The sequence below is a fragment of the Leptonychotes weddellii genome, chromosome 1 (assembly GCF_054177405.1).
Source record: "Leptonychotes weddellii isolate Sample4059 chromosome 1, ASM5417740v2, whole genome shotgun sequence".
Lineage (NCBI taxonomy): Eukaryota > Metazoa > Chordata > Mammalia > Carnivora > Phocidae > Leptonychotes > Leptonychotes weddellii.
The window spans coordinates 7622947-7640116 of record NC_138369.1 but is presented as its reverse complement, the minus strand read 5'-3'; the positions used below and the strand labels follow the sequence as shown (position 1 = coordinate 7640116).

The 17170-nt window shown below is 53.2% G+C and overlaps 1 protein-coding gene and 1 long non-coding RNA gene across 4 annotated transcripts in view; one reads left to right on the top strand and one right to left on the bottom strand.

Moving 5' to 3' along the window:
• The window catches only part of CACNA1A (calcium voltage-gated channel subunit alpha1 A), a 276152-nt gene extending 272970 nt beyond the window's left edge, over window positions 1-3182 (top strand). Inside the window, exons 41-43 of the mRNA XM_081805421.1 lie at window positions 168-418; window positions 715-965; window positions 1796-3182. Coding sequence (XP_081661547.1) covers window positions 168-418; window positions 715-965; window positions 1796-2512 — 1219 coding nt within the window. The 3' untranslated portion in view covers window positions 2513-3182. The remainder of the gene's footprint in view (window positions 1-167; window positions 419-714; window positions 966-1795) is intronic.
• Window positions 3183-11123: 7941 nt separating this feature from the next.
• The window catches only part of LOC145720468 (uncharacterized), an 18215-nt gene continuing 12168 nt past the window's right edge, over window positions 11124-17170 (bottom strand). For 2 of the 3 annotated variants that reach the window (XR_014143398.1, XR_014143396.1), the window contains exons 3-4: window positions 13449-13796; window positions 11898-13206 (exon numbers count right to left, since the gene is read on the bottom strand). This is a non-coding gene — a long non-coding RNA (uncharacterized LOC145720468). Of the gene's footprint in view, window positions 11865-11897; window positions 13207-13448; window positions 13797-17170 lie in introns of those variants that run through there. The other variant, XR_014143399.1, reaches the window with a different exon arrangement.

Genomic DNA, 17170 nt, shown 5'->3' with positions numbered 1-17170 from the left:
GGGATTGGGGGTGGGGATCGGATAGGGCCCTCTGGCCGGACCCTGGGCCCAGCCTGGGAGGAGGCAGAGATGTCCTGGGACCCTGGTGGATCAGAAGCCGAGCCCCATGGCCCACGCGGACTCTGCCCCAGATGGTCACACCCGGTCACTGAGGGCTGATGGGGCAGGACAGACCGGGACCACTTGGTGCAGGCCACTGACCCTGGCCCGCTGGCCTGTCCACCCCCCCAGACCATCTCAGACACCAGCCCCATGAAGCGCTCAGCCTCCGTGCTGGGCCCCAAGGCCCGGCGCCTGGACGACTACTCCCTGGAGAGGGTGCCGCCCGAGGAGAACCAGCGGCACCATCAGCGGCGCCGGGACCGCGGCCACCGAGCCTCTGAGCGCTCCCTGGGCCGCTACACAGACGTGGACACAGGTGGGCTGCCCTGTGGGACCCAGGAGACAGAGGAGAGTTGAGGGGGGAGTGGATAAAGCAGAGCCGCGCAAACATTGAGGGAGAAAGGAAGGAGAGGCCTGGATGAGGAACAGGACTCTCAGCGGACAGGAGCAAGGGGCCCCGAGCTGGGCCAGCTGCTGCTAGACCTCTGCGGTCCAGGGGAAGGGGCCCCTCCCTAGAGCCTACAGGCCCCCTGGGTGGCCTCCTGGGCGCACATCCCACCCGCCTCCTCCTTCACGGCCATCTGTTTGTCTGACCCCAACCACTCGGCCCAGGCTTGGGGACAGACCTGAGCATGACCACCCAGTCCGGGGACCTGCCATCTAAGGAGCGAGACCAGGAGCGGGGCCGGCCCAAGGACCGGAAGCATCGGCAACACCATCACCATCACCACCACCACCACCCCCCACCCTCCGACAAGGAGCGCTATGCCCAGGAGCGGCCTGACCATGGCCGGGCCCGGGCCCGGGACCAACGCTGGTCCCGCTCTCCCAGCGAGGGCCGAGAACACATGGCGCACCGGCAGGTGGGTGTGGCACCGGGTGCCCCTGACCCAGGCCCCTGGGAGACCGGTGTGGGGGCTGGGGGGGCACACCAAATAGCCACGCTAGGCAGGGTCCTCCCTCCCCACTGTGACCTCTGCCCCTGCCCACCATTGGGGTCCCCGAGCCCCTGGGGGAGCCGGGCAGGACTAGGCACTGCCCCCAGCCACTCTGGCTCCCCACTCTGCTCCCCCCAGCTCCCCTGCCCGCCTGCCGTCCCCTTCCCCGCAGCTGCTTCCTCCTTGGTTGTGGATCACGTTTGAGTTTCTGGCCAGCGCGGTCCTTACGGCTCATGCCCCCCCGCTGGCTGCCTGCTGCCTTTTGCTTTCCTTTAACCCGGCTTCCGTTTTTGTTTCGATTATGATTTCTGTCCTCTGGACGCCTGTGAGTAATTTTTGAAACTTCTGCTATTTAACCCCGAAACTTACAAAACTCCATTTCTCATTTCTCTTTTCACTTTGTTGTGTTGGTTTTTGACTTCCCCTCCCTCCTTGTCTCTCACTCCTCCTCCTCCTCCCCCTCCTCCCCCTCCTCCTCCTCCCCCTCCCCCACCCCATACTCCCCCTCCCCCTCCTCCTGCTCCTCCTCCTCCTCCCCCTCCTCCTCCTCCTCCTTGTGGCTGTTGCTTTTTTCCTTTTTTTCCATTCAAATGTCCTGTGTCCCCCTCTCCTCCTCCCGGTCCCTCCCCTGTCCCCTTTGGTTTTCCTTTGCCCCCTCCCTCTCTCCCTCCCGTCCTCTGTGTCTCCTCCGTCTCCTTCTGGTTGATTTTGTTGTATCTTTTTTTTTGATTTCCTTTGTTTCAATTTTCGTGTAGGGCAGTAGTTCCGTAAGTGGAAGCCCAGCCCCCTCAACATCTGGTACCAGCACTCCGCGGCGGGGACGCCGCCAGCTCCCCCAGACCCCCTCCACCCCCCGGCCACACGTGTCCTATTCCCCCGTGATCCGTAAGGCCGGCGGCTCGGGGCCCCCGCAGCAGCAGCAGCAGCAGCAGCAGCAGCAGCCGGCGGCGCGGCCGGGCCGGGCGGCCCCCAGCGGCCCGCGGAGGTACCCGGGCCCCGCGGCCGAGCCTCTGGCCGGGGAGCGGCCGCCCGCGGGGGGCCACGGCAGCAGCCGCTCGCCCGCGATGGAGCGGCGGGTCCCGGGCCCGGCCCGGAGCGAGTCCCCCAGGGCGTGTCGCCACGGCGGGGCGCGGTGGCCGGCGTCCGGCGCGCACGCGTCCGAGGGGCCCCCGGGTCCCCGGCACCACGGTTACTACCGGGGCTCCGACTACGACGAGGCCGACGGCCCGGGCGGCGGTGGCGGGGAGGAGCCCCGGGCCGCGGCTTACGACGCGCCACCCCCTGCGCGACACGCGTGCTCGCCCAGGACTCCCCGGGCCCCAGGCCCGGCCTGCGCCTCGCCTTCCCGGCACGGCCGGCGACTCCCCAACGGCTACTACCTGGCCCACGGACTGGCCAGGCCCCGCGGGCCGGGCTCCCGGAAAGGCCTGCACGAAGCCTACAGCGAGACCGACGACGACGACTGGTGCTAAGCCCGGGCGAGGTGGCACCCGCGCCCGCCCGGCCCCCCCACGCACCCCACGCACACGCCCCACGGGGAGGAGCCGCGCCCAGGCCGCGGGGCCACCTCGCTGCCACCTGCCCAGCACACAGGGGAGGCCCAGGAGGGCCCAGGAGAGGACCTGCCGGACGACCCCGGACTCTGGAGGGAGTCCCCAGGACCCGGACACTGCCAGGGTGTCCCGCAAAGACCCTCGGCCGGAAAAGCCGCTCCTGGGCAGTGATGCGCACCCCACCCAACGCCGACCCTACCCCCCACCACCACGGGGGCCCTCGGGGGCAGACAAACCACACAGCCAAGGGATTCGAATTAACTCAGCCATTTTTGGAGAACCTTGGGGAAAATGGAAATTTAAAAAAAAAAAAAAAAAACATTTTTAAAAGAAAAACGGGGAGAAAAACAATCGCTTCTATTGATGAGTTTTATCATCTCAATCGAATCTTTCCTTTCCCTGATGAACGCGAGCTGGTGGCCCGTGTGTGGCGGAGAAGCCAGAAGTGAAGCCGAAACCCAGCGTCCCACACAGACCTCCACGAGACACTCATACCCCACACACGTTCTCAGACACACACAGGAGTGCTTGCTGGTTATACCAAACCCTACTATTACTGCCTGCAGAAATCAATTAAAAAAAAAAACAATTTTAAAAAGGACAAAAAAATTAATGATTGAGAAAAGAAGCATTTTTTCTGACATTTGGTCCTGCTTGAAATAACAAAAGAAAAAGAAAAAAAAAAAACCACCACCACCACCGATTTCCTTTGCTTCTTTTTTCCTTTTTCCTACCTTGTTTGAAAACTGTGGGCTTGGGACTGTGAATTACTGCATGACATTCAAAAAGAAAAAAAAAATAAAAAAGTTGAATCAAAGGGCTTTTGATTGGACTGGTCTTTATCCCTCTGCAAAGTGCTCCCCAGGTCTCTTTGGGGGAATGGTGGAAGGAGGCCCTTTGAAAGTGTTTGAAAGTAGCCAAGGAAGCTGGGAGTCTCCAGTCATCCAATCTTTGTGATGCCTTGGTGTTGCTCCAGAGCCAGCAAAGAACAAGGCAGACCAGCTCTGTTCCTCACCTCACTTAGCTCAAGAGCTCTAGAAATCCTGGCTACCTTAACAAGACCGGGAAATCCAAGGCCAAAGATGTTGCCCAGGTCCTTGCCAGCTGTCCTGGCTGGAAGGCAGAGCAATGTCCCCCACTGCCACCCCATGCCTCCACCCTCAGGCACCCAGGTCTCCCACCGTCTGCCTGCCAAGCAGTTTCACCATTCTGGAAGATCAACCATCCTGCATGACCATCCTGCTTGACTGGGCCAGTGGGACCCCAGGGAGCACCTGTGAGGCCCCAAACATTAGCAGAACTCCTATTGGAAACACCCTGGCAGTGGGGAGTCCTAGACATCAAAGGTCAGAGCAGCCCACCCATGGAAGGCAGGGGATGGTCATGGCCAGCTCAAGATGCAGGGTACAGGGGCGCCTGGGTGGCTCAGTCGTTAAGTGTCTGCCTTCAGCTCAGGTCATGATCCCGGGGTCCTGGGATCGAGCCCCGCATCGGGCTCCCTGCTCGGCAGGAAGGCTGCTTCTCCCTCTCCCACTCCCCCTGCTTGTGTTCCCTCTTTCGCTGTGTCTCTCTCTGTCAAATAAATAAATGAAATCTTTAAAAAAAAAAAAAAAGATGCAGGGTACAGGTGGAGGTGGGGTTCTTACAAAAGGGACTGACAGCCTTCCCTCCCTCCCCCTTCCAACCCACCCTGCACCTGCCTGCACACTCCCACTCCAGACTTAGGGAAGCTGGCCCCACAGCTGAACATGGTAGAGGGCTCCCACCCTGCCCCATGTCCCCAGGGCCTCACCTCCCTGCCTATTCCGTGAATGCTTCTGTGAATATGGGCAAGAGCTACAAAACTGTAGACACTGAGATCAGGAGGTCAGCGGACTGTGTTGATTCAGGTGAGCAAAAGACCAGTTATAACCCCTTCTTCAAGTTGAGCTAAGAGGCCTTTCTTTGGTCTGAAAGAGCAGCTCCTGGTTCTCCCTAGAAAGGGCTTCAGAGACTCCCACAAAATCTATAGACGCAGGGAGGGGGATGGTCCTCAGGGAACATCAGGGTACTTGAAGAAGGAAAATCAGAGGACAGGCAGTGGGAGACTAACCACAGATATCTACCACACCCCAACTTTTGGGTCAGTCATTGGACCCTGAGGAGCTTGGCACCACCATCCTCCCTAGAACCACTGCCAACTCAGCTCCAGTCTCAGTGGCTGTGTGACCTTAGGAAAGTGACTTAACCTCTCTGTGCCTCTGTTCTGCCATCTGTAAAATAGAAATAATAATAATAAGACTATTTATGAAAATTAAATGCATTATTCTACATCAGCTGCCAGCAAACTTTGCCTTAAAGGATCAGAGACTAATATTCTCAGCTTTGTGACCCAGATAGTCTCTGTTGCAACTCTTCAACTCTGCAGTTGTACCAGGAAAGCAGCCAAAGGTAACATGTTAAGAAGCGAATGTGGTTGTGTTCTAATAAAACTTTATTTGTAAACACAGGCAGTGAGCCAGATTGGGCCCTTGTCCTACCTCAGTGGTTCCCAAACTTTCTGGTGTCAGCACCTCTTTACATTCTTCTTCTTCTTCTTCTTTTTTTTTTTTTTTAAGATTTTATTTATTTATTTGAGAGAGAGAGAGAGCAGAGGGAGAGGGCAAGCCGACTGACTCCACCCTGAGCTTGAAGCCTGTCACGGGGCTGGGGCCCACAACTCTGAGATCATGATATGAACCGAAATCAAGAGTCTGATGCTTAACCAACTGAGCCACCTAGGCACCCCCTCCTTTACATTCTTAAAAAAATTATTGAGAACCCCAAAGCATATCTACTTATGTGGGCTATATTTACTGATATTTACCATTTAGGAATTAAAACTGAGAATTTTTTAAACTACATATTAGTTTTTAAATCATAGTCAATAATAAACCTACTAATAGTAAAATAAAATAAAATAAGCCTAATAGTAACAATATTTTTAATGAAAAATAACCACATTTTCAAGAAAAAAAAATCCATGAAAAGAGAGGCTTTGTTTTACATTTTTGTATCTCGTTCATGTCAGCTTACAGAAGACAGCTAGATTCTCACATCTGCTTCTGCATTCAGCTTGCTGCAATATCCCATACCTTCTGGAAACTCGACCACACACATGGGAGAGAATGAAAGTATTAAAGGCACAGGACAGGGGCGCCTGGGTGGCTCAGTCGTTGAGCCTCTGCCTTCGGCTCAGGTCGTGGTCCCAGGGTCCTGGGATCGAGCCCCACATCGGGCTCCCTGCTCTGCAGGAAGCCTGCTTCTCCCTCTCCCACTCCCCCTGCTTGTGTTCCCTCTCGCTGTGTCTCTCTCTGTCAAATAAATAAAATCTTTAAAAAAAATAAAGGCACAGGACATCTTAATAGTATGATAAAAATAGTCGGCCTTATGGACTTCCTGGAATGATCTCAACAGCCCCCTTTGAGAACTGCTGTTCTCAAAACCTCACCTGTCCCAGAGTGAGCAATTACCCACCACTGACATTATTACCCCAGCACCAAAGCAGAAAGTTTGACAGGTCTTGCTCCAGACCCCAACCCTTGAGCTTACCTTGGGCAAAGAAGGCTGAGAGACTCCAAATGGCAAGGCAGCAGAGCTCCTTCTATAATCATGACATCTAGGAAGTGACCAGTCCAGCAAAAAGCTAAATAGAGGGGCGCCTGAGTGGCTCAGTTGGTTGGGCGTCTGCCTTGGGCTCCGGTCATGATCCCAGGGTCTTGGGATCGAGGCCCGCATCGGGCTTCCTGCTCAGCGGGGGGCCTGCTTCTCCCCCTCCCTCTGCTTCTCCCCCTGCTCATATTCTCTCTCTCTCTCTCTCTCTCTCTGTATCTCTGTGTCTCGAATGAATAAATAAAAAAACCTTAAAAAAAAAAAAAAGCTAAATAGAGGGTTTTGACTTCCTACCCAGGCAGTTTAGCCAATCACAACCCCCGCAGACTTCTAGACCAGCTGCCTGACCAAGGCAGGGCTGCCCTCTGGCAGAGGTCCACCTCCCATGGTGCTGAAGCTATTCAGGAGCACGTGGGCCCATCTGGAGCCAGGGAAGCCACAGCCATCTGTCCACGAGGGAACAAGGCCCACTGTCAGAGCCCCCTACAACCCCTAGACCCAAAGGCCAAACCTGTGGCTGAGTGCCAGGAAGCTGGACCCCAGGCCTCCACCACCCACACCTTTAGCCTGGAGCAGGTGTAAACTGCCCAGAAGACTCAGAGTGAGGGAAATCAGGAGAGGAAGAGGCAGGGGGTGGCTTGGCTTAAGCCCTGGTCTCACATTCCTTCCTCACATCCCTGGCCTGAGCCACAACATCTGGAAGGCTGAGGAAGGGGCAAGGAAATGGAGACTCTGGATGCCAGGCCTGCCATGCAAATGCCCTGGGCAGCTCCCCTCCTGAGAGAAATAGTCTGAGAAACCCAGGTTTATTACAGATGTGTCCTCAGGGCTTCAGGGAACTGCTTCCCTGTAATCCACAGCCTCCAGTTGCTATCTCTCTGAGCCTCAATGTTCTGTCTGTGAAATGGGGACGTACCACTGTGTCAGGAGGAAAAACATTTCCTCTACCCTCTTAGATTCAGTGACTGGGGCCTGTGAATTAAACTAATGAACGACAGATTAATAGGGGAAAAAAGGCACACAATTTTTACTAATGTCTACATGCACAGAAAAGCAGTGAACTTCAAAGAAGTGATTAGACCCAGGGGTTTACATACCATTTTAACAAAGAAAAGGGGGTTTGGGCTTCCAGGGATGATAAATTGTGGGGAAATGACTAGGAAATGTCTGGTGGAAACGAATGGAAGATAAGGGTTATTTTCATAAGGTTTGTTGATGATACAGACTCATCTTGGTGCCTCTCCATCTTCAGTGATGAGTCACTCTTCTCTTCCTGATATAGGAGAAAACGGGACACCTTCAAAAAGGGAAATTTATGTCACCTTCTTAAAAGGAAATGTATGCCCTGTTTTTAGGTAGAAAAGGGGAGGGCAGGGGTGCTTGGGTGGCTCAGTCGTTAAGCATCTGCCTTCAGCTCAGGTCATGATCCCAGGGTCCTGGGATCGAGCCCCGCATCGGGCTCCCTGCTCGGCGGGAAGCCTTCTTCTCCCTCTCCCACTCCCCCCTGCTTGTGTTCCCTCTCTCGCTGTGTCTCTCTCTGTCAAATAAATAAAATCTTTTAAAAAAAGAAAAAAGAAATGGGGAGGACAGAGACCTCTTCTGCATCTCACTTGCCTCCAGCTCAAAATAATCCTTTTTAGCTAAAGTGGCATGTTTGGGGGTGGCACATCTGACCCCCTTCAGCTGCCATCAAAGGACTGGCAGGGTGTGGATGGGTGACAGTGTTTGGCTCGAAGACTTGTAGGAAAGCCAGATCCATGTGTGGGTGCCAACCAGAGCACCCCAATACGGGAAGTACTGGTTCCTCAGGAACTCTGCGCAGCATTGAGGTGAAGGCCTGATTTTAGGGAAGAACCAGAAGGAGGAGGACACGGACAAGACACTCAGCCAGAAGGCTGCGCATTTGAAAAGACTCACCAACACAGCGAACCAGGTATCTTACAGAGACCGGAGCTTAGAGTGATAAAACATATAAGTAATAAAAAGCAAAAGGAAAACAAACGGCTTAAAAAAATTAAGGAAATAGTAGCAATATTGCTCTCCTAGGACCGATGTAACAAGTTACCAGACTGAATGGCTTAAAACAACAGAAATTTATTGTCTTACAACTCAGGAGGCAAGAAGTCCTGAAATCAAGGTACTGACAGAGATGGCTCCCAGATGAAGCCTCTGAAGGAGAATCTGTCCACAGCTTTCGTCTAGCTTCTAGTGGTTGCTGGCAATCCTTCGGCATTCCTTGGCTCGTGGCTGTGTCACCACAATCTCTGCCTCTGTCTTCACCTGGCCCTGTCCCTGTGTCTCTGTGTGTCCTCTTCTGTCTCTTATGAGGACACTTCCACTGAATTTATCACTCCCCCCCATCCAGTATCATCTCATCTCTGTCCTTACCTTAATTACATCTGCAAAGATCCTATTTCCAAATAAGGTCCCTGTGGTTTAATAAGAAATACATTTGGGGACTCCTGGGTGGCTCAGTTGGTTAAACGTCTGCCTTTGGCTCAGGTCAGGATTCCAGAGTCCTGGAATCAAGTCCCACATCTGGTTCCTTCCTTGGCGGGGAGCCTGCCTCTCCCTCTGCCTGCCACTCCCCCTGCTTGTGCTCTTTCTCTCTGTCTCTCTCTGACAAATAAATAAATAAAATCTTAAAAAAAAGACGTAAATAAATGTATTTGGTCTTTGTCCCAAGTTCCTCGTACAGAGCTCCTAAAAAACCCTTGGAATTTCCTAAGTCATAGGAGTGTCTTCTATCATTCATAAGGGCCCCTCCCTTTTTTTAAAGATTTTATTTTTAAGTCACCTCTACACCCAACGTGGCGCTCAAACTCACAATCCCGAGACCAAGAATCACATACTCCACTGACTGAGCCAGCCAGGCGCCCCCATAAGGAGCCCTTTTAGATCACACCTGAGTTTATGCTAATGAGATGACTTAGAGTGGGCCCCCTAGGTAGCTTCAGGATGGGGCTGGTCACCAGACAGACCAAGTCATTAAAGGGGGGAGCTTTCAGACCCATCCCCACCTCCGTCGCCCGCTGTGTGTCCTACAGGAGCTGACTTCACCCTGAGCCTGTGTCTCAGGAACACAATTACTGTGATGAGGAGTCACCCATACACTTGCCAGTGTTGACCATTGCTGTGGACTGAATGTTTGTGTCCCCCCAGAATTCGTATGTTACCATCTCATTCCCAGTGTGGTGGTGTTTGGAGGTGGGGCCTTTGGGAGGTGATTAGGTGATGAGGGTGGAGCCCCCATGAATGGGATTAATGCCCTTATAGAAGAGACCCGGGAGTGCTCTCACCCCTTCCAGACCATGAGGACACATCGAGAAGGCGGTGTCTATGAATCAGGAGGGAGGCAAGCGGACCCCGCCAGACACCAAATCTGCTGGTGCCTTAATCTTGGACTTCCAGCCTCCAGAATTGTGAGCAATAACTCTCTGTTATTTATAAGCCACCCGGTCTCCGGGATTCTGTTACAGCAGACTGAATGGATTCAGAGGGCTGAACACCTGCTGAGGGCACAGTGGATATCATTGCGGAGGATGAGGGGACAAGGACTGATGGCCGGAGGAGCGTCTTCAGAGGGGGTGGACACAGAACCGCTCTCATTCCACCCCTGCCCTGGATCTGTCATGACAGCCCCATCTGCTAAACGTGACACCCACGTTCCATCTGGCCTCCTGTCCCTGCCTGGAATAGCAGACCGAGCCCCTCTGCAGTCTTCCCAGTGTGCCCACCACCTCGGGCCGGAGAGCTTCCCAGAGCTCCAGGCTCCCCCCAGCCTCCCACACAGTTCTGCCGAGGCCCAGCTCCCCCCCTTCCCACCATCCCCACACCCACCCTGCTCCAGCCCTTAAACAGGAGAAAGGCCTCACCACGTACAACATATCCTCCAAGACTATGTTTTCTCTGTAGAAAATGAGCTGGAGAGGGGCATCTGGGTGGTTCAATCGGTTAAGCATCTGCCTTCGGCTCAGGTCATGATCCCAGAGTCCTGGGATCCAGCCCCACATCTGGCTCCCTGCTCAGAGGGGAGCCTGTTTCTCCCTCTCCTTCTGCCTGCAGTTCCCCTTGCTTGTGCTCTCTCTCTCTCTCTGTATAAGTAAAATCTTTAAAATAAATAAGTAAAAGCACCCAGATGGCTTCTTCTCCAAAAAATGCTTCCTGAGCCCCACATTTCCCTGTAGGATCAAAGACCACATTGTAATAATCAGCCGACTGGACAACCAAACGGGACTCAGAGCCCCCCAGAACCGAGGCCTGGACCTTGTTCAAGGTGGTGTCCCCAGCTCCAGCTCCTGGGCCCCAAAGAGGCCCAGGGGAGCATTTGGTGGAACTAAGTTTGCACCCACAGGACTGGTCAAGGTGCACCAGATAGTCAGCGCCACCTAGAGGCCAGAGAGCGAATGGCTAAGGCGTGATGGGGGTAACCGATCAGGGAACCAACCTGGGGGTGAAGCCAGGAGTAGAGGTACTGGATTGGGAGTGAGGGGCATAAGAGTACCCCTACTCCCGGCTCCCGGCTCCCGAGACAGAAGCTGGGCCAGTGGGGGACATCACAGATGTAGATGCCCGGTCGCTCTATGGGAAGACCTTTCTTTCTTTCTTTCTTTCTTTTTTTAACATTTTATTTATTTATTTGACAGAAATAGAGACAGTGAGAGCAGGAACACAAGCACAGGGAGAGGGAGTGGGAGACGCAGGCTTCCCGCCAAGCAGGGAGCCTGATGCACGGCTTGATCCCAGGATGCTGGGATCATGACCTGAGCCGAAGGCAGACGCTTAACCACTGAGCCACCCAGGTGCCCCCGGGAAGAACATTCTAACAACTACTCAGAACAGAGCAGAAGGCTCAGAAAAACCAAGCATTCAGGAGCCAGAGAGGCTGGCTGGAGCACCCATCTGGTTTCCCTCCAGTCCTCCCTGTTACCTCCCATGGGGTGACGCCACGCCCCTCCTGCCTGGAACCTAGCGACCTCTTGCCCTGTCCATCATGCCATGATCCCTCTTCTGGTTCTCTTGTCCTCTCATCCTAAGCCACTCCCAAGTGCTGCCTCCCTGCCACCAGGACCACTGGGCGTGCAAACCGCTAAGCAACCAACCAGGAACAACAGTCTCCAGGTCTTTGAACTCCACGTGGCCAAAAGTCCAAGGTGGCTCAAGCTTTGCACCAATCTCTATCCAGCACCCCTCCCCACCGGCCAGGGACAGCGAGGTCCAGCTGCCTCAGGAACAGAAAACAATCAAAAGTCCCCTGGCAGGGGCGCTTGGATGGCTCAATCGGTTAAGCATCTGCCTTCGGCTCAGGTCATGATCCCAGGGTCCTGGGATCGAGCCCCACATCGGGCTCCCTGCTCAGTGGGGAGCCTGCTTCTCCCCTGCCCCTCCCCTACTTCTTGTGCTCTCTTTCGCTCACTCTCTCTCCCAAATAAATAAATAACATCTTTTAAAAAGTAAATAAATAAAAACTTAAAAAAATAAAGTGTTCAATTCCAGGGTGCCTGGGTGGCTCAGTCAGTTAAGCGTCTGCCTTCAGCTCAGATCATGATCCCAGGGTCCTGGGATCAAGCCCCGCCTCGGGCTCCCTGCTCGGTGGGGAGCCTGCTTCTCCCTCTCCCTCTGCCTGCCACTTTCTCTCTCTCTGTCAAATAAATAAATAAAATCTTTTAAAAAAAATGTTCAATTCCATGGCACTTAGTACATTCACAATATTATGCAACCTATCACCTCTGTCTAGTTTTGAAATCAACCCTGTCCCCGTGGGCAATCACTCCCCATCCCCCTCTCTCAATCTCTGGCAACCACCAATCTACTTTCTATCTCTATGCAACTGCTTATTCTGGGCATTTCACATGGATGGGATCATACAATATGTGACTTTTTAGTCTAGCTTTTTTCACTGAGCATAATGTCTTCGAGGCACACCCACGTTGTGGCATGTATCAGGACTCCATTCCTTTTTACGGCCGAAGAATATTCCATAGTAGGGATCCACCGCATTTTGTGTATCTGTTCATCTGTTGATGGACATCTGGGATGCTTCTACCTTTCAGCTGTTGTGAACCTTGCTGCTGTGTCCAAATATTTATCTGAACACCTATTTTCAATTATTTTGGGTATATACCTGGGAGTGGAATTTCTGGGTCCTAGGATAGCTATTTGTTTAGCTTTTTGAGGATGGTGAAATTATTTTAAATAATACATTCATTTAATGCAACAAATCCAAAATAGAACTATTTCAACATGTAACCAATATAAATAGTATTACGATCTTTCACGTTTTTTTCCTAGTAAGTTTTTAAAACCCAACCTCTGTGTTTTGCTCAGAGCGCATCTCGATTTGGACCAGCCACACTTCAGCAATGCTTGAGCACTGGTGTAGTCTCACACTCCTGGAATCGTTCTTGAGCTCTGTTGTGCCCGGGGGCTCACCCCCTCCACTGCCCGTGAGTGGCCGGTGCAGGATCCCACCTATCTGTGGGCTTGGCGCTGGGCTAAGTCGGTGATGCCTACATAGCTGGGGGGGGGTGGGCAGACTGTCCTCTAATCCCTGTTCTGCTGCATCTAGCCCACACACACACACGCGCGCGCACACTCATGAACGTGTCCCCACCCCACCCCGGATTCATATGTTGATGCCCTAACCCCCAAGGTGATAGTATTATGCGGTGGAGCCTTTGGGAGGTGATTAGGTCATGAGGGAGAGCCCTTGTGAACGGGGGAGCCAGGCCCTCATAAAGGAGACCCCAGAGAGCTCCTTCGGCCCTTCTGCCCGGTGAGGACACCGTGAGAAAATGCTATCTATGAACCCGGGAGAGTGCTCTCACCGGATACGGCCATCACCTGCTGGCTCCTCGATCTTGGACTTCCAGCCTCCCGAACCCTGCGAAATCAGTATCTGTCGTTTAGCAGTCCCTCGGTCTGTGGTGTTTTGTTACAGCAGCTGGAGCTGACGAAGGTACATCCCAACCTGGGACCTCAGCCTTGCAATCAACAAAATAGGAGTAAAATAAGAAGGACGCGAGTGCGTGCGGCCAACCCCGGTAGCCCATGATTATGCTATAAAGCAACAGAACGGGGCTGTGCATCCCGGGGAGGAGGCAGGGGCCTTGGGAATCCCACAGGAGTTGCAAAGGCCACTGCAGAAGGCCAGGGAGCCACTGCAGGCCTTCTTCAGCTGCCTGTGGGTTCCCCTGAGTCAGGGGTCATCCACTGGGCTTCTCACCTGGTGCGGAGCCTGGCCAAGGAGACCTCAGGTCAACCGGGAGCCAGCCGTGGCTGTTACGGGATTGCTTCTTGGGGAGATGTTCCCAGCTTCTCAGGGCAGACCCAGCCAGGCCTCGGGGCCACACCAGGCCTCCTTCTGACTCATTCATCCTGGTGAGGACCCCGCAGTGGAGGCGGAGAAAGCAGCCTTTAAATATAGCTCAGCACCATCTGATGCTTCAGGACTGATGGAAGGAAGCCAGTGGCCGCCCCTGACCCAGCCAGCCTCCCTCCACGCTGGGTTCAGACATCCCCGCCTCTCCGCCTTGCCGCCCCTTCCCTCGCGGGCTCAGATGTTTTAGGCTCCCTGTAAACATGAGATATAAAAAGAAGCGTGGGGCGGGCACCGGGGTGGGGAGCGGCCACTGGCCTGCTAAGAGATACCACCCCCATACTGCCCCTAGCGCTGCAAACACACCCCCTGGAGAGGTGCAGGCGTGTGCCTGCATGCAGACACTGTGACAAGCCAGCATTTAGCATCAGGCATAAGGAGGCCAGCCAGTTGGGGGAAAGCCAAGTCTGACTTTAAACAGGCCTCTCTCCTTGGCCAAAGCTGGGCCCCAGAAATTGCAAATTGTGCAAATGCCCCCCCAGCTGAGATGGGTCAAGCCTGCCCCAGGAACTTACCTCGCATTGAGGACACGGGGACATCCTGATAGGGCTCCAGCCCCAGACTGCCCCTCATATGCAGGGTGGTCCCGGATACAACAGCATCATCCACCTGCCTTCCCAGTCCCACCTCCCCCAGACCCCACTTCCTGGCTGCGCTTCTGCCCCGGGGGGTCCACCTATCCATGCCCCCTGCTTCTCCTCTGCTTCCTCCACCCAGCTAGCCCAGCTCTCTGCTCATGCACCCACCCATCCTGCAGCCCGTGAGCAGCCCACACCCACCCAGAGCATCTTGGCATCCACCTCCTGCCTCAGTCCGCCCACCACCCTGGGCAGCTGACCACTCCCTTCGCCCTCCCACACTTTCTGCCGTTCCTTCTACTATATGTTGAGCATCAGCTATGTGTCAGGCAGAGGTCCAGAAGCCAGGGAAGCACAGTAGTGAGTAAGATGGGATTGCCCAGACCCTCCAGTCAGAGGGAGGAGGCAGAGAGCACATCCAGAGACTTACATCAACAAACCAAAGGAAAAAGCATGGAAATAATGAATTATGACTAGGGTGTATGCTGTGAGGAAGCAGTCCTGAGCACTGTAGAGAGCCCAGCCTTCCTCAGAAGGGGAAGGGAAGGTGTCCATGAAGCTGAGAAGGAGCAAACTGAGAGGACCAAGATGCAAAGTGCATCTGCCTTGGGACTATTTGGTCTGTATCCTGAGGGCAGTAGGGAGCCACGGAAGACTCAGGAGAGCTGGCATGCTCAGACTTCCATTTGTAAAAGCTCACTGACTTACAGACAGAAAATGGATGGGTGATTACCACGGGCTGGGGGAGGGGAAGGGGAGTTAGTGTTTCATGGAAACAGAGGTTCAGTTTGGGAAGATGAGAATGTTCTGGAGGTGGCTGCATGACAACATAAATGTACGCAAAGCCACTGAACCTTCACTTAAGAATGGTTAAAATGGTAAATCTTATGTGTCTTGTATGACAACTTTAAAAAGTAAAAATAAATGGTTACAATGGTAAATTTTATGTCTATTTTAACACACACACACACATACACAAAAAGGTCATTGGCTAAGGGGAAAACAAAACAACCCACATGTCCATCAATGGATGAATGGATAGACAGACCGTGGTCTATCCATACAATAAAGTATCAGCCAGAAAAGGAGCGAAGTTTTGATTCATGCTATGACATGGATGAATCTCAAAAACATGCTAACTAAAAGAAGCCAGACACAAAAGACCACATATCCATGATTCCACTGATATGAAATGTCCAGCACGGGCAAATTGTCCACAGAGACAGAGAACAGATTGGGGGCTGGGAAAGTGGGGACCAGAGTGGCGGCTAATGGCTACAGAGTTACTTGGGGTGATGGGAACGTTGTGGAGACGGATGGAGGGCATGGTTGTGGAACAGAGAAGGTGCTAGATGCCAGGCAATTGTACACTTTAAAATGGTTAAGTTAGGGGCGCCTGGGTGGCTCAGTCGTTAAGTGTCTGCCTTCAGCTCAGGTCATGATCCCAGGGTCCTAGAATCGAGTCCCACATCGGGCTCCCTGCTCTGCGGGAAACCTGCTTCTTCCTCTCCCACTCCCCCTGCTTGTGTTCCCTCTCTCACTGTGTCTCTCTCTGTCAAATAAATAAATCAAATCTTTAAAAAATAATAATAAAAATAAAAATAAATAAAATCTGGAAGGAAGGAAGGGAGGGAGGGAGGAAGGAAGGAAGGAAAGTTCACTTACTGCACTGGGACCCATCTCTAGACCCAAGGCAATGACAGCTGACAGCACCCAGTGAGGGGGGTGACAGCGGGCAGGGGCAGGGGCAAGCTGAGGAAAGGGGAAACCACGGGGACAGCGGGTGGGACGCAGTGGCTGGTGAGGTGGGACGTGGCTGTCGGGATGGTCCTGCCCGTCTACCAGCTGGGGGCAGAGCCATTACCGTGGGCCCCAGCTGTGCCCGCCACCAGCCTGCCCATCCCAGTGCTCAATCCCCTCCACTTTGAAGGCCCAGATGTCCCCTGCCCCTGGGGACCGTCCTTATCCTCTCCTTCCCAGTGTGATTATCAGTCCAAATCCTACTCCAAATCCTGCCCACCTCTTCACTGAGGAAACACCGCGGGAAGCCCTGAGTCCCAGGCAGGTTGCCATTGGGGTCCCAGGCCCTGTAGAGCAGAGGGGTCTGCAAACTTCCCAAAAAGGCCAGGCAGGAAATATTTTCTGTTTCGTGGGCCAGGCCTGTTCCCTGTTGCAATAATTCTACCACTTGGAATAAAAGCAGCCACGGATGACAGGTGAATGAATGAGAGCAGCTATGGTGTCAATAAAACTTTATCTATGGACACCGAATTCTTTCATTGAGAGATACCTGACATGCAATATTGCACGTGAATTCAAGGTGTACAACCTGCTAATTTGATATATTTAAATATGGTAATACGATTGCCGTTGTAGCCATAATTAGCAACTGTATCGCATCACATAATTATCATTTCTTTTTAGTAGCTGGAATAATTAAGACTTCTAGTCTCTTAGTAAGTCTGGTGGTTATAATACAATATTGTTGTCTATATTCACTCTACTGTGCATTAACTCTCCGGGACTTATCTTCTACTTCTTGCCAGTTTGTACCCTTAAACAACATCTGTCCTGTCCCTCCAACTCCCTTGGACACCAAAATTTGAATTGCATCTAATTTTCACATCGTGGTTCTTTTCCCCCAACCATTTAAAAATGAAAAGGCCATTCTCAACTTGCAGGCTGTGCAGAATTGGGCAGCAGGCTGCATTTAGCAAGGCAAGGATGTGGATGGTTCCAACACCCCAGCTCTCACCCCACATCGGCTCCTTCTAATACTGTATCAGGGAGTCTGGAAGGATGATCCAGGTTTTTATTTTTTTTAAAGATTTTATTTATTTATTTGTCAGAGAGAGAGAGAGCACAAGCAGGAGGAGCGGCAGGCAGAGGGAGAAGCAGGGTCCCCACTGAGCAAGGAGCCCGATATGGGGCTCGATCCCAGGACCCTGGGATCATAACCTGAGCTGAAGGCAGGCACTTAACCGACAGAGC